At 44.4% G+C, this 17,456-nt stretch overlaps 1 protein-coding gene across 3 annotated transcripts in view; it reads right to left on the bottom strand.

The window, feature by feature from the left end:
* Positions 1–1,717: 1,717 nt before the first annotated feature.
* Positions 1,718–17,456, bottom strand: part of ADPGK (ADP dependent glucokinase) — a 43,967-nt gene continuing 28,228 nt past the window's right edge. For 2 of the 3 annotated variants that reach the window (XM_070430814.1, XM_070430830.1), the window contains 3 exons: positions 14,577–14,773; positions 13,855–13,953; positions 1,718–3,275 (listed from right to left, as the gene is read on the bottom strand). In XM_070430814.1, coding sequence (XP_070286915.1) covers positions 2,721–3,275; positions 13,855–13,953; positions 14,577–14,773 — 851 coding nt within the window. In that variant the 3' untranslated portion in view covers positions 1,718–2,720. The remainder of the gene's footprint in view (positions 3,276–13,854; positions 13,954–14,576; positions 14,774–17,456) is intronic. The other variant, XM_070430823.1, reaches the window with a different exon arrangement.

The raw sequence follows: 17,456 nt of genomic DNA, 5'->3' as shown, positions 1-17,456 counted from the left end.
GTCCACCTGCTGGCTTAGGCCCGCTCCCCGGGGGACCGGGCCTAAACTGGAAGTCAGACATCCCTTTGGCAGCCCGGGAGACATCGGGGGATGTCCACTTGCCAGCGGGGAGCAGGCCTAAGCTGCAGTTGGACATCCTTAGTGCTGCTGAGGAGGCGGGAGAGGCTCCCGCCACCACTGCTGTGCTGGCAGGCGTCAGCCTGGCTTGTGGTTGAACAGAGCTCCCCCTGTGGGAGTGCACTGACCACCAGGGGGCAGCTCGTGCTTTGAGTGTCTGCCCACTGCTGGTCAGTGTGTGTCATAGTGCCCAGTCATTCCCAGTCGTTCTGTTAGGGTCAATTTGCATATTACCCTTTTATTATATAGGATAGGGGCCTGGTGCAGGGATGGGGGCTGGCTGGTTTGCCCTGTAGGGTGTCCCGGATCAGGGTGGGGGGTCCTGCTGGGGTGCCTGGCCAGCCTGGGTGAGGGGCTGAGGGCCGTTTTCAGGCTGGCCACACACCCTTCGGTGTGGAGGTCCCCACTGGGGTGCCTGGCCAGCCTGGGTGAGGGGCTGATAGCTGTTTGCAGGCTGGTCAAGGCCCCTAGTGGGGACCCTCACCCTATGGGGGTATGGCCAGCCTGGGTGAGGGGCTGGTTGTTTGCAGGCTGGCCAAGCCCCCCAGTGGGGACCCTCACCCCATGGGGGTTTGGCCAGCCTTGGTGAAGGGCTGATGGCTGTTTGTAGGCTGGCCACAGCCCCTTCAGGGTGGGAGGGTCCTGCTGGTGTGCCTGGCTAGCCTGGGTGAGGGGCTGAGGGCTGTTTTCAGGCTGGCCACACCCCCTTCAGGGTGTGGGTCCCCACTGGGGTGCCTGGCTAGCCTGGGTGAGGGGCTGATGGCTGTTTGCAGGCTGGTCAAGCCCCCCAGTGGGGACCCTCACCCTTTGGGGGTGTGGCCAGCCTGGGTGAGGGGGTGAGGGCCATTTTCAGGCTGGCCACGCCCCCCAGTTGCAGACTACACATCCTGGATTAGTCTTTATTGATATCACCTGTGAAAACTGGAGAACTTGCTGAATATATACTAATATCGGGGTCTGAGTAGACACGTGGAGAACACTTGGGAACTCTCAAAGTATTCTCAGGTTTAGAACATAAATGATAACTTATTTCAGTTCTTTTTGAGAAAATAGAAATCTCTTCTTACTTCAGTCTTTCCAGTAAAATAGGCTAGAAGGTTGGTGTTTAATTGAAATTGGAGGCCGAGCCTGATGAGGTGGCAGCCAGAGATTTCCTTAAACTACTTGTTTTGAATTTCAAGCTGCATAATTCTCCAGGCTTAAGTTTTCTTGAAGGAGTAACCAAGCCTTTTCTTCTTACCCAAAGTAGGGAAGGAGAGGTCACAAATGAAGAACTTGAGCTAGCTTCAAGATTCCAGAAGCTGCTGCTGCAAGCCAGCAGCTGCCATATCAATACTGCTCTTTGAACAAACTGAGAAGGCTCACCATCCTTTCAAACTGCTGTTTCTTACTGGATTCACTACTTGATACTAGTATCTTCTGTCACTTTAAAACACAGAGGCTCAGTCTCAGGGACTGCCCAACCAGTGATGGGGAAGAGAAGATAAACACCTCAAGAGCAGAGTAACATAGAACTCACAAGTTAATGTTGGAATAATTTCTACTATATCTGGCTCCAGAGTGATAGGTAGAACAAAATCAATTGCAAATAGTCTTAGGACTCCTGAAATGTAATTGTTTTTAATATATTTAAAAGCACACAGACGTCTCTTTGATTTATAAAAAAATAAATACATAACATGACATATTTCTTCATGATCCTGGGCTCTTATGAGGTCAAACTCTTAAATGGATGTGATATGTCAATGTAAAACACACATGATCATTTATACACACAGAAGCATATTCCAGTTGTAAAAGCAGATTCCTTCAAGGACCAGAATAAACAAAGATCAGTCTTCTACTGGAGAAAGTATGTCCAGAGCTGGGCAATAAGGTTGGGCCCAGCATGGTAGTCTTTGACCAGCTGGCCTACAATCTAAGAAGCCAGAGCAAGGGCAGGAAGGCACAGCCCTTCAGCTCGCATGGTCACCCACCCTACAGGTCAGCCAGGCTTCTAAACCAGTGCAGAATGGCCAATTCTCTCCCAGGCTCCACAGGGATCCTGCCTCACTGAGAATGAAGCACAGGAGCGGTGATTTGTCCTTACTTGAGGCTCTGTCTTAGAAGACTAAGGTGTGCTCATTAAGTATTTTCATTATAACACTGAATGGAAGTCATGACCCTGCCCATGAACACTGAGCGGAGAGAGGACACGAGAGGCTCACTGTGGGCTTTACTAGACATGATGAATGAGCATGCACTTCTGAGGGGGGAGGAGGGAGGTGTTTTTTTCCAGCTGGCATGCGCTCCAGCCAGGGTAAAGACGCTATGTAAACTGGGGGTTTGGGAATCATATTTTTTACCCATATAACACAACATAAACAAACCTAAAAATCCAGTCTCAGTAGATAAATTTGGATTAAAACCTGAAACTTTTTTGCGTAATTGTCAGCAGGTTGGAATGTATCTGATAATTTAATCTATTGTGTTGTTGGCTGTCTTTGAATTAAATCTAGAAACTGTTCTGATACCTCAACCCTATCTTCCAAACCACTTAATTCCTGTTAACTCTTAAATTGGCTAGTTCTCCTTCTTCAGAAAAATTACCCATAATAACTTTCCTAATAGTGAGGGTGTACTTCTGAATAGAAGAGGCCTTCAGCTGAAATGGCATCGCCAAGGCCCACAGTTCGGATAGGATCTTTACAGACCAATACGGGTGTGAAGTGGAAGGACACCCCCTCCCTGTGCCATTCTATCACTGGCTCGTCAGGGTTGAATATGACCCTGGAGCCTGCCTCCGAATGGGAAGTCAGGAACTCACGGGGTGCCCTCAGGGACACTCGGCTGGTATCTATGGTTTCTGTGGCACAGGCCTGTGTCCCAGCCACACGAGCTCCTGCAGCCACGGCTGCCAACTGGTTGGCCCAGTGTCCATCTACAGTTGCCAGGATGTGGTAGACCAGCGTGTGGAAATGGATCCTGGTGAGGTCTGAGGCTCTGCTTTTACTCTTCCCATGTTCCTTCAAGATCCAAAACAGGATGTCACTGACCATGCCCACATCAGGAACACCATTCCAAGAAGAGAGAGAGGAGTGAGGTCCAGCTGCTGACTGGCTAAGAAATAACAGCTCCTGTTCATTCAGCCCAAGGGAAGTCACCGTGTGAAAGACCTGCTAACAAAAACAAAATGACAGTCTCTTTCTGATTCACATCAGCATCTTAGGACACAGCCAATGACTAAAGCCAAGGAAGTAAGGCAGGATAACCTCTTCCTTACAAGACTCCCTGCTCCTGAAGTCTGTGGTGGGGAAGTGACAGATCCTAGGTAACTGTTTTACACCTCTATCTCTACCTTATTATTCCTCGGGATAAACTGGAAAGTTGCAGTAACACTGTCTTAGAGCCAGTCTTTTGTTATACGCCACTACAAGACAAAGGGCAGAGATGTACATATTTTGTATTTCTTTTCATGGTGCCTAGCTTTGCATACATAGCAGATCCTCTTACCATTGATGGGACATGACTCTCAGTTCCTCAGTGTCAGCAGGCATTATGCCAGTAAAATGGAGAAGGCCCTAGCAACACACAGTCAGGCTCACAGTGGTTTTGTGTATAACCACCAAGGAGCAAGAACAGTTTCATATTAGCACTAAGCATTTTAGGCAGGTGTTATTACTAAATAGACTATTTCTCATTCTATTTAGTAATAACACTGAAAAAGGGCACCACATAGGAGCCATTGAGCCAGTTTTCCTTTTGTTCTGTGTTTTTAATTGAAAAAATTATTTCTAAATTATAGTTGATGTACAATATTAGTTTCAGGTATACAACGTAGTGATTAGACATTATATAACTTACTAAGTGATCACCCCAGTAAATCTCATACTCATCTGACACCATACTTAGTTATAATATTGACTATATTCCTTAGGCTGTACGTTGTATCTCTGTGACTATTCTGTAACTACCAATTTATTCTTCTAAATCCCTCCCCCTTTTCACCCATTCCTCAATCCCCCCTCCCACCTGGCAACCATCAAAATGTTCTCTGTATCTATGTTTCTGTCCTTCATTTTTATTTTTTTGGATTCCACATATAAGTAAAGTCATCCAGCATCTATCTCTCTCTGACTTATTTCACTTCGCCTAATACTCTCTAGGCCCATCCATGTTGTTGCAGATGGCAAGATTTCATTCTTCTTAAGGCTGAGTCGTAATCCATTGTACACATACATCACTTCTTTATCCATTCACCTGTTGATGGACACTTAGGTTGTTTCCATATCTTGACTACTGTAAATAATGCTGAAACAAACATATGGATGTATATGTCTTTCTGATTTAGTATGTTTTGTTTCTTTGAATAAATATCCAGAAGTGGAGCTGCTGGGTCCTTGTTTGTTTCTTGTTGTATCCTTTGTTTTAAAGTCTAGTTTATCTGGCATAAGTATTGCTACCCCAGCTGGTTTTTTGTTTCCACTTTCATGAAATACCTTTTTTTCATCCCTTCACTTTTAGTCTGTCTTTTGATATTAAGTTTCATATAATTTTTTATCCATTCTAGTCACCATATATCTTTTTGAAAAATCCTCATCTGAGGATGTTTTTTGTTTAACTGATTTTAGAAAGAGGGAGAGAAACACTGATGTGAGAAACATGGCTCAGTTGCCTCCCGTATGCACCCTGACCAGGGATCAAATCTGCAGTCTAGGCAGGTGCTGACCTGGGATCAAACTTTTTTTTTTTTTTTTAATTTATTTTTATTTTTTATTTTTTTTTATTTTATTAAATTTTTATTGTTCAGATTACATTTGTTCCTCTTCCCCCCCCCCCCAATAACTCCCCTCCTTCCAGTTCCTGCCCCACCCTCCGCCCTCACTCCCCACCCACTGTGTTCATCCATAGGTGCACGATTTTTGTCCAGTCTCTTCCCGAATCTCCCATTCCCCTCCCCCCCCAAGAATAGTCAGTCCATTCCCTTTCTCTGTCCCTGATTCATTATAATCACCAGTTCATTCTGTACATCAGGTTATTTATTCACTTGATTCTTAGATTCACTTGTTGATAGATGCATGTTTGTTGTTCACAATTTGTATCTTTACCTTTTTCTTCTTCCTCTTCTTAAAGGATACCTTTCAGTATTTCATATAATACTGGTTTAGTGGTGATGAACTCCTTTAGCTTTTCCTTGTCTGTGAAGCTCTTTATCTGACCTTCAATTCTGAATGATAGCTTTGCTGGATAAAGTAATCTTGGTTGTAGGTTCTTGGTATTCAGCACTTTGAATATTTCTTGCCATTCCCTTCTGGCCTGCAAAGTTTCTGTTGAGAAATCAGCTGACAGTCGTATGGGTATTCCCTTGTAGGTAATTGAGTCTCTTTCTCTTGCTGCTTTTAAGATTCTCTCTTTGTCTTTTGCTCTTGGCATTTTAATGATGATGTGTCTTGGTGTGGTCCTCTTTGGATTCCTTTTGTTTGGGGTTCTCTGCACTTCTTGGACCTGTAAGTCCATTTCTTTCACCAGGTGGGGGAAGTTTTCTGCCATTATTTCTTGAAATAGGTTTTCAATATCTTGCTGTCTTTCATCTTCTGGCACCCCTATTATTCTGATGTTGGTACGCTTGAAACTGTCCCAGAGGCTCCTTACACTATCTTCACACTTTCGGATTCTTTTTTCATTTTGCTTTTCCAGTTGGGTGTTTTTTTGTCAAATCTTTGGTTTTATTCTTGTGCTCCTCTGGTCTGCTATTGGGTATAATATTCTTTATTTCAGTCCGTGTATGCTTACTTTCTAATTTCTTTATCGTAGCATCGAGGGTCTCATTAGTTTTCGTGAGGCTCTGCTCAAGTTTATAGCAAGCCCTCAAAACTGCGATTCTTAGCTCCATATCCTCCATATCTGTCATGTTTTTTTGTCTCCGCATCTTTTATGCTTTCTTGGTGCACCCCCTTGTGGTCTTTGTGCGCAGTCTTGTTCTAGCCAAGCCTTAATTGTTGTAGTTAACACTAGAGGGATTTGACCACCAGGCCGACTGGCTGTAGGAATCAGCTGTGTGGAAAATTTCAGTCCTCTGGGGAGGCGCTAGTCCAGCCTTTGCCTGAGGTGATCGGCAAATGGCTCTGCGCAGGGCCTGGGCGGGGCGGGCTCAACAGGGCGGGGGGGAGGGAGCAGCTATGGCTGCTCTCAGTCCGTCTCCAGGGGCTCTGCCTCTCTGTCCCCACAACCGCTGCAAACCTCGGAGGGACCGTAGCCAGACAGTCCCGCTTCTCCCGTTTGAGTCTGGTCCCTAGAGACTCGCCCGGATCTGTAGCCCAGAGTCTGAGACTCACTCCTGATTGAAAACGACAACCGTGCCCTCAGCCACCAGCCCGCTTTGCGCGCGCACCGCCGCACCACCGTACCTTTAAATTTTCCACACTGCGCCTCCTCTAAGCCTCGTAATGCTGTTGTTTTTCCTTCTAGTTGAAGAGTCTCTCCTCAGCCAGCCTTCCTGTGGTTCTGGGTGATGTCCGTTCCGTCTTTTAGTTGTATTTTTGAAGTGGTTGTTCGAGGCAGCAAACTCCGGTGTTTACCTATGCCGCCATCTTGGTTTTCTCCTCCTGGGATCAAACTTGCAACCTTTTGGTGTATGGGACGACTCTCAAACCAACTGAGCACTGTATGTCTTTTGATTTGAGCATTTAGAGTAACTGTTGATAGATATGATTTATTGCCTTCTTATTAGTCTTACTTTTGATTTTCCTTCTTCTTAAAAACCCTTTAACATTTCATGTAATACTGGTTTGGTGGTAATGAACTCCTTTAGCTTTTTCTTGTCTGGGAAGCTCTTTAGCTGACCTTTGATTCTAATGATAGCTTTGCTGGTAAAGTAATTGTGGATGTAGGTGCCAGTCCCTTCCGGCCTGCAAAGTTTCTGTTGCAAAATCAGCTGGCAGGGTTATGGGAGCTCTGTTGTAGGTAGGTAACTACTTTTCTCTTGCTTCTTTTAAGATTGTCTTTTTAATTATGGCATTTTAATTTATGTGTCTTGGTGTGGGCCTCTTTGAGTTCGTCTTATTTGGAACTCTGTGCTTCCTGGGCTTGAATGTTTATTTTCTTTACTAAGTAGGGAAGTTTTCTGTCATTATTTCTACAAACAGGTTTTCAACCCTAGCTCTCTCTTCCCCTTCTGATGCAAGTTTTGGTATGTTTGATGTTATCCCAGAGGGACCTTAAACTATCCTCATTTTTTAAAATCCTCATCTGAGGATATGTTTCTATTGATTTTTAGAGAAAGGAAAAGTGTGTGTGTGGGGGGGGAGGCGGGGGCTAGAGAGAGAATCGTCAATTTGTTGCCTCCTGTAGGCACCCTAACCTGGAATTGAATCTGCCACCCAGGTATGTGCCCTGACCAGGAATAGAAACTGCAATCTTTTAGTATATGGGATGGTACTCCAATCAACTGAGCCATGTGGCCAGGGCACTGTTCTCATTTTTAAAATTCTTTTTTCTTCTATATATTTAGAGTCACTAATTTGATTCTCTGCTTCATCTACTCTACTGTTTATTTCCTGTAAATTATTCATTTCAGTTTATCATACCTTTCATTTCTGACTGGTTATTTATGGTTCTCATGTCCTTTTTTTTAATTGAAGTTTTCACTAAGTTCCTGAGCATCCCTATAACCATTGTTTTGAATTCTGTATCTGGTAGATTGCTTGCCTCTACTTAAACACATTTCGTACCGCATAGAAATCTCCAAGACATCCTCCAGGGACTGCACGTTTTTGGGCAAACTGCACGTTATTTAAATCATCATAACTACAGATCATAATGCACTTTAGGTGTTGTTTTTCAATAATTATAACAGTTTTATTTACAAAAACAATTAAACAATTAAAGTTCCTAGTACTTCTTTAACGTATGGTACTGCATAAAACATTTTCCTCTATGAAGAGGGACCAAACAAAATTTACATAAGTATCTAGATTCGCTCCTTTTTCCATGGGCGGCACAAACTCTGCAGGCTCTCGTAGGAAATTTTTTCTTTCCACTCGCTGGAATACACGTAGGTTCATGCTGCTTCATGTCACCTGGCAACCTTTTGGGTGGATCTTTACGAGGTGCTCTCTTTGCACCCCCAGGGGAAGGGCTGGACAGATTTGTCTCTGGTTCCAGAGAGCCTTCATTATTGTCATCCATTATCCAGTCTCTCGCCACCGATAGCAGAAACTGTTTATATTTCATTTTTGCTTGTGGATTGAGGACGTTGTACACTCTAAATGAATTGAAAAGTCCACAGTTTATAAGGTACAGCACTACTTTTTTTGTCCATTTCATCGTTTTCCTTAGAATGGAACAACACGAAAGGAAGTGTATCAGTTTCGTTGGTTTCCTTCGTTTTTCTGAGAGAGGGCATTTCTAAAAGCGCCAGGAACTTGAAGACGAAGACTATTTGAATGACCAAAATACAATGTAACTGCAATGCTTTATGGGTTCATGCAATTATATAGTTTTTCGTAGATTGACCTGCACGGTTTCCACCAATGAGATCGCTTCATTCGATGTGGACAAGACAGTGTGTTGACATCTAAGGTCCATAACAGATGGCGCGTGAAAAACGAGAAAACTCGTGAGCAGTCCTTAACAGATGGCGCGCGAAACACGAGAAAGCTCGTGAGCGGTACGAAAAGTGTTAATTTAGTTCTTCTGGAGATTTCTCCTGTTCTTTCATTTGGGACTTGTTTTTTTGTCTCATTTTGGCTGCTTCCCTCTGTTTGTTTCTATGTATTAGGCAGAGCTGCTCTCTCCCAGACTTGGTAGAGTGGCCTTATGTAGTAGGTGTCCTATAGGGCCCAGTGGTGCAGCCTCCCTGGTCACCTAGCTGGGTGCTCCAAGTGTACCCCATGTGAGCTGTGTGCACTGTCCTGTTGTAGCCGAGTCTTGATTGCTGTTGGTACATTTCTGGGAGATATTTATCCTCAGGCTGATTGGCTGCAAGGACTGGCTGCAATTATAGCAGAGGAGCTGCTGTGCAGGAGTCAACCCCATGGAGCAGGTCTCACTTCATTGGGGCTTTGGTGCCTGCTGAGTCTGCCCCTTGTGTGTGCCACTGTGGAGGTGGTTGGGTTGTAATCTAGTGTGGTCTGTAGCTGTCTACCAGGCCCACTGGCTCTGGGGCCGCCTGGGAGGTACAAGGTCAGCCACTGCCTCTATCCTGCCTGGGGCCATCTGGCGTGAGCAACAGAGCAGTCTACAGATGGCTGCTACTTGTACTGGGCATGGAGGTACCCAGGAGAGTTCAGGCTGCTAACTGAGGTTGGTAGCTGCTAGCCAGGTGTGGGGCCTCTTAGCGAAATGTATGGGGTATGTTTAGGCCAAATCCTGTTTGATAGATTTTAGGAAAGTCCAAAGCATGAGCCAAGAGAGGCTATTTGTATGGAAAACTACTGGAAAAGGCTTGGGTGGACCCGCAAGTTGGGTAGAGTGGGGTCTCAGGAATCACCAGGGCAGTGCTATGAGTTTTAGCCAGGTTGATGGAGACTCAGATATGGCACCCGCCTGCCAACTCTGTGGAACAATGGCTTCTGCCAGTACTTCTGTCTGAGAGAAGGCTGCTCCTCCAGCCCTTGCTAGACAATTCAGTTCCTCCTTATATGTCCCTGCTGTGTTTCAAGCTACCACCCCAGTGTTGGGCTCAAAGTGCTTGGAATGAGTCCAAGTTAAGTTTGTGCATTCATGGGCCCTTTAAGAGGAACACCTGGGACTCTAGCAGACCTCCATTTCACTTAGTTGTAATCCCCACTGATCTTTACAGCCAGAAGTTATGGGGACTTCTCTTCCTGGCACTGGAACCCTGGGCTGGGGGTTCTGATGTGGGGCAGGGACCCCTTACTCCTTAGGGCAGATCTCTACAGCCAAGATATCTCTCCCACTTATTAACTGCCACATGTGAGTGTGGGACCAGCCTGTTCCAAGCCTCTTCCCTCCTACCAGTCGCAATGTGGCTGTTTCTTTATATTCTTAGTTATAGGACTTCTGTTTAGCTAGATTTCAGGGGTTTTGAATGATGGTTGTTCTGTAATTGTAACTCTGTTGTGGTTGTGGGAGGTTCCAAGTACCACATTTACCTACACCATCATCTTGACCAGAACTCTCTGTTGAGCCAGTTTTCTATCGTAAAGGGAACCACTATGTCCACCTCACCATCTTTCTTACTTAGCACTTTCCTCCTTACAGCCAGAGAAATACATATAAGATGACTGTTAGTACAAGAGAGATCAGCCCCCATATATATGCAGGTATGTAGGTATGGGTAGAGGGATTTATGTGTATGTATTTTTATTTACTTAAAAATCAATGACCTGTACCTTTGCTAATGTAATAGCACTTCCATTTACTGCACGTTCTATTCCAGGCACTGAACTAATGGCTTTATTCCACTCAATTCTTACTGTAACCCTCAAGGGAGGGGACAAAGAGAGGAAGGGAGGGAGGGAGAAAAGGAGGGATTACCTCCATTTTACAGATAAGGGGACTGAGGAGAGATTAAGTAAACAGTTACACAGAAAATGAGATAAAAATGGCTTCCTTTTTAAAAAGTAAACCTATAAAAGAGAAATGCAAATAAAAACTATACTGAAAAAACACCAAGAGTGAACCCTAATGTAAACCACATATTTTGTCTGGCAATGATGTGTGAGTGTAGGTCCCACCAACTGTACCAAGTATCCCACTATGGTGCAGTGGGTGGGATACTGGGGGAGACTGGGTGGGTTTGGGTAGGGGGTATATGGGAACTCTATATTCTGGCTCATTTTGCTTGTACCCCTAAAACTTCTCTAAAAAGTAAAGTCTGCGGGGGGGAGCGGGTGAGCTGGGTGGAGAGAGGCAAATGGGAGGGAAATATGGGACATCTGTAATAGTATCAATAAAAAAAAAGTAGTCTAAGTTAAAAAAAACTATTGTGAAATATTTCTCACCTGTAGGACTGGTGACAATGCATGTTTTTATTGTGTTATTTTAAAACAATTTTTTAAAACTAAATTTTAATGCTTTATCAAGAAAATTCTTTTATTTATTTATTCATTTTTTATCATTTCAAAGAGGAAGGGAGAGGGAGAGAGAGAGACATCAATGATGAGAGAGAATCATGGATTGGCTACCTCCTGCACACCCCCTGCTGGGGATCAAGCCCGCAACTGAGCATGAGCCCTGACCAGGAATCAAATCTCGACCTCCTGGTTCATAGGTTGATGCTCAACCACTGAGCCACACCGGCTGTGCATGTTTTTAATCACATTCAGGTCACAAGGATATGAGGAAATAATGAGCACTTGTAAAGAATTCTAGTGGAAGTAAATTGGTGTAATTCTCATGGAAGGCAATTTGGCAATATCAAATTTACAGATGCTTTTTCTGCTATCCAGCCAATTTTACTTCTGAGTATTATACATATGTACTTGTTCATGGGCAAAATAAAACCATGTACAAAGTCACTGTTTGTAGGCCTATATGGAATAGCAAAGGGTAATGCACTATTGAGAAGATTCAGGTTCAATAAACTGAGGTGCCCACACATTCCTTTTAACCACATGGCTGTGAAAAGACGAGGATATTCTCCAAGTGATGACAGAAAAAAGACCTCCAAAATCTGCTTAGTGAGAAGTATTTGAGATCTTGCTCCCTAGCATATGCCATCAGTTTGTCTCAAATAAATTCTTAGAAAAAATTTTTTAAACCCAATAAAACAAATTCACTTAGTGAAAAAGATTGAAGTGGTAGAATGTGTATTTACTTATACTATATATTTTTTTTATTAAAAGGGCTTAAAAATAAGGACATATTCCCATATTTGCATATACACTGAGTGACCAGATTATTATGACCACCTGACGTTTGTAGGCAAATTAGCTATAATTTCACGCTGAAGTTGCTAGAGGGCCAGACCATTATAAATAGGGTAGCAGGTTGTTTACCATGACAGTAGAAGTGATTTTTTTTCTGAAGATATGGGTAAACAACGTGATTTAACAGCCTTTGAACGTGGGATATATTTGAACATGAGTGACCAGATTATTATGACCACCTGACGTTTGTAGGCAAATTAGCCGTACACTGCATCCTATGGGTTATGGAAGCCGAAGGCCTGTTCGAACACCTTTGCTGTCTGCAGTTACCAAGATAAAACGTCTCCAATTCGCACAGGAACACAAGGATTGGACAGTCGAGCACTGGAAAAAAGTCATGTGGTCCGATGAATCACGTTTCCAGTTGCATCATGCAGATGGCAGGGTGAGAATTTGGCGGAAACAGCATAAAGTATGCACCCCACATGCATGAGTACAACCCTTCAAGCTGTTGGGGGCAGTATTATGGTTTGGGGCATGTTTTCCTGGCATGATTTGGGCCCTTTAATTCGTGTGGAAAAACGTCAGAATAGCACAACATACCTAAGTATCGTTGCTGATCAAGTTCATCCTATCATGTTGATGGCGTATCCCAATGGAGATAGCTTCTTCCAACAAGACAATTAGCCATGCCACCGTGCTTGTATTGTGCAGGAGTGGTTTCAAGAACATGAGGGAGACTTTACCTTAATTATTAGGTGGCCCCCACAATCACAAGACCTCAATCCAATTGAACATTTGTGGGACGAAGTTAAAAGAGCCATCAGGCACCTGGTTCCACAACCATCAAACCTCAGAGAACTGGACAGTGCTATTCATCAGGCATGGTGTCAGATTCCTCGCATCACCTTTCAATATCTCGTGGAGTCAATGCCAAGAAGAATCGCTGCAGTATTGAAGGCAAAAGGTGGCCCAACAAAGTACTGATAGGGTGGTCATAATAACCTGGCCACTCAGTATATATATACCACATTCAAAGGCTGTTAAATCACGTTGTTTACCCATATCTTCAGAAAAAAATCACTTCTGTTGTGGTAAACCTGCTTCCTTATTTATAATGGTCTGGCCCTCTAGCAACTTCAGCGTGAAATGATAGCTAATTTGCATACAAACGTCAGGTGGTCATAATAATCTGGCCATTCAGTGTGTGTGTGTGTGTATATATATATATATATATATATATATATATATATATATAGTAACACTGGAGAGAGACAGATGAAACTAATGAGAGTACTAACAGTGGGTACAAGTGGTGGGAAAGAGGGAGGGTGGCTTTATTGTATAGCTTTTAATATTTTAGGGGTTTTGAAACATATGATTAACCATTATAAAGGTTAAATAATAATAAAATAAAAGGGTAACTAACTTGCCCAAGTTCATAAAGCTAGTGAATGGCAAAGCTAGCATTCCAACTCAGGTTCCCCAAGTCTATATTCTTAAGCATTAGCCTCTCAAATTTATCTAATCACTTTAGCCGTCCCAAGGCAGGGGTGAACACGTGATGCTTGGTGGTAAGGGAGTAAAGCTCCCCCTAATCCCTTTCTCTGAGCTTCTTGACATTCCGTTGAAAGCAGCTGAGCTATAGACCATTCACTCCCAACTTCCCCATTCTAGAAGAACAGCCCGTGAACCCATCAGATGCACTGCCGTATTTCTAACCTAGGAGGAGATCCTGTTCCAGAACAGTTCTGGTTCCTTATTTAGATCTCCAAGGACCTAAATCTGAGTGACATGACAGTCATGCCTCAGTGAGCTGGCCCCTGAGCCCAAACAGCTGGTCCTGCTGGACAAAGGCACGTCTTTGCAAGGCCCCATGAGAGTCAGGGCCAATGAGGGCCCCATGTGCTGCCCACATGGTTACCTGATGCACAATGCTGCTCATGAGCTCCCTATTGGTCATGCTGGCCAGCTCTAGGTGAATTGGAATACCAACGGGGATGTCAGAAATGGAGGTCACAACCTGTAAAAAGAGGACAGCAATGCTATTAGATATAGAAGTCAGACAAAAGGAAGAAAAGATCAGGTCCTAGAGGAGTGTGTATTATCACTGTCTTCTTTGCATCCTCATGAAAACTCCAAGCTATGTAGGTTTCCACGGCCTCTGTGGAAACAGGGACACCTAGGCTCTGCAGAGAAGCACTGGATTACAGACTCAGAGAGCACAAATGACCGCCCCTATATGTTCATGTAATCAGCCTATTCCTGGGGACCTAAACTGAGCAGTTGGCTTCAACTGCTATATGAAACTGCAGCAATAGCTGATGGGATGTGAGATGACACATAACACAAAGGACACAAACTATAAACACTGCAGCTTTCAGCCACATTCAGTTTAGCACAGGACACAGAGGCTCAGGCAGGAAGATGTTCTGACCTGTCCTACTCAAGCTGCTGTCTGTGTCTGAAAGAATACTGTGAGGTGCCTCCCTAGAGCAAGAGGAAGGTTCAGAGCCAGCTGCCGTGATATCTCCTGGGAAGGCCAGAACTGAGGGCAAGGCAGCGTAAGCTGTAGAGGCCAAAAGAAGCAGGATTCTGAAGAAACACACTGCTGAGATCTGTGAAATTCTAGAACAGTGCTATTACCTCCAAGAGTCTCTTTCTCTGGAACTCCTTGCTTTGTCCCTCCATCATGTGCAATCCAGAGAGGACCACCAGGTCTGGCTGAAACTCTTCCAGGCTAGACACAAACACCTCCAGCATACTCATGGCCCCGTTGGAGAGGTCGTGGGAGAAGATGAATCGGTTGGCATGGGGAGCTTTTAACTGGCCCCACTCCTCCCCTAGAAAAGCCCAGTCAACACAATGGGAAGAAAAGGAAGAGGCTTTAAGTCTCCTAGCTGTGGGGGGAAGTGGGGGGTGAGGGGGCTTGCTGGGCTCCCCAGAGCCTTGTCTCAGGGGAGGCTGGCTTCTGGCTGAGTAGAGCCTCGCTTCAATGGCCTGAGATAAGCACGGCATTGTATCCAGGAAGACAGTGGTCAGTAATGAAACAAACAAGCCGCCGAAACCGGTTTGGCTCGGTGGATAGAGCGTCAGCCTGCGGACTGAAGGGTCCCAGGTTCGATTCCGGTCAAGGGCATGTACTTGGGTTGCGGGCACATCCCCAGTGGGGAGTGTGCAGGAGGCAGCTGATCGATGTGTCTCTCTCATCGATGTTTCTAACTCTCTATCTCTCTCCCTTCCTCTCTGTAAAAAATCAATAAAATATATTTAAAAAAAACAAAAAACAAACAAACCAAATACACAGAAACACAGTATGGGTACTATACACCTTTATCAAAGGGTGGCAATTAGCTCACCCTGAGTCCCAGGAAAGCCCTGCTGTCCACTGAGCTTTGCAAAGACAGGATGCCTGTGTCCTTTCCCAGTTACAGGACAGTAGCATCACTTACAAATACCAGCATACAGTGCATAGCACACTTGTCCCTGCACACAGCAATGCTGCCTTTCTCTGTCTCCACCTCACAGCAATGTCCTGAGCACCTTTCACTTAGTTGGGACCTAAGGAGGCTGAAATTCCAAGAGTCAAGCTGACTGCACTCCCTCCCTCCTGCTGCCCACCGGTGGTTTCCAGGCACTTGGTCCAGAAGGTAAGAGCATCTGGCTGCTCTTACATCCTCTGAGTGAGCTGCTGTAAATGACTGCTCAAGACCAAGTTCAAGTGCAACTTCCTTCATGAATGGTTGTGACTGCTCCAGCCTGAAGTACACTTTCAGTACTTTAAGCATCCACAGAGATTTTCCTTTCCATGGTCTGTGGTAATTATTTTGCTTTGAGTTATCTCTTCTACTATTTAGAACTAGTAGTCAAACCTAAATCATTTTTCACACATTTGTGCTACGTCTCCCTGAACAGATTGCCAGCTCTATAAAGGTAACACGTATGTCTGGTTCCCACAGCATTTGTCTCAGCCCCTGGCACAGAGTGCCCACTCAGCACCTACTAATCTGATCCCAGTAGAGCAAGCATGTCAAACTTGCAGCCCACCACGAATATTTCTGCGGCCCAGCCAATATAACGGTATGTAAGAAGCGTTTTAATAAAAATTTTGTAACTTGATTTTTACAATACCCTGCTATACATAATTTTTAATAATGAACTACAATGTTCGTTAATGACTGATTACTATAATCGTGTTGCATTCATTTCCCTTACGCGCCTTAACGCACAGGAGCTCCATTTCTCTCCACTAATACTAGCAGCCAATATTTTAGCAGCAGATTGGTCTTGTACTGACTTGTTTGGTGTGCGCAACAGGAAATATTTTGCTTTTGGAGAACAAGAAAAATAGGTTTATTTGCATTACGCTTATTAATTTGTGCAGTTATTCAGTGTCTGGTAAGTTAATGTTCAAGAAAAAATATTAATTTTTATTAAAATGTTCTATTATTTTATGTTAACAATTACTCATTTATTTCAGCCCTTTGTATTCAGCATGTCTCTATTGAAGTAAACCTATGTTTCTGTAAAATTAAAGCTTTTGTTTTCTTGCGGCCCACACAAACGTAAACCTTATTCATGTGGCCCGTGTTAGCCTTTGAGTTTGACATGCTTGGTGTAGAGGGAGGCAGATCCGTCCTGGGGTGGGTCTCCTCGTAGGCGGAGGAGTTTGGATCTGCTCATCTACAGGAATAGCTCTCAGCACCGGCCATGTATTAGAGTTCCCCGGGGAACTAGCTTTAAATGTGCAGGTGGCGAGGCCCCACCACTGAGATCTTGGCATGCAGTTAGGTGGAAAACTACTGATTAAGGCCCCACCACTGCCCAGTACTGGAGAGGAGTGCTGCACTGTGAGTCCTAAAGCAGGGAAGGGGACAGGGACCCTCTCCGAGCTCACCTGGTGAAGCTTCACAATCAGAGGCTTTACCACAGAGTTCACCTTCTTGTCCATAAAGACTTGGCAGAAAAATTTGAAATTAAGTCAGCCAAAGGGCCACCGAGGCTCTGCAACTGCTTAGGGCAATTCTTATAGGAGGCCACCCCCGAGCGGGGGCTGGGTGAGCAGTAACCTGTCACCACCAGCAGGGACACTCTGGGGCAAGGACTTGCTATAAATCAGGTTTACGTGGCTTTCCCTCCACAGGGTTTAAAGGTTTGTCCCATTTATACAAGGGAAGCCCACATGCTGAAAACTAGTTGAAAAACTTGGTTTCTATCACATTCTGGATATTCCTTCAGAAAGTTTTCTCCTAAGACAAACAACCCATAGCAGAGGGTTTCTTCATCTTGCGTGATCTGCCAACTGCAATTAGCAACCTCCTTCCTCCTTTCTACAACAGGCCTCTCCAAACAGAAGCTCTGCCTCTCTGTGGAGAGCACCTGTGTGCACGCATGTGTAGGGCTTACTGTAGAGCAAGTGTCAAAGCTGGGAGAATCCTCCTTACTTTAAGTTCAGCTTTCTTTTTTTAAAAAAATTGATTTTACAGAGAGATGAAGAGAGAGGGGGAGAGAAACATTGGTATGAGA

Source organism: Myotis yumanensis, unplaced genomic scaffold, assembly GCF_028538775.1.
Source record: "Myotis yumanensis isolate MYYU_CA2020_CCGP unplaced genomic scaffold, mMyoYum1.0.hap1 SCAF_1, whole genome shotgun sequence".
Taxonomy (NCBI): Eukaryota; Metazoa; Chordata; class Mammalia; order Chiroptera; family Vespertilionidae; genus Myotis; species Myotis yumanensis.
Note: the sequence above shows the minus strand (reverse complement) of the source record. Positions and strands in the feature narration are given on the sequence as shown.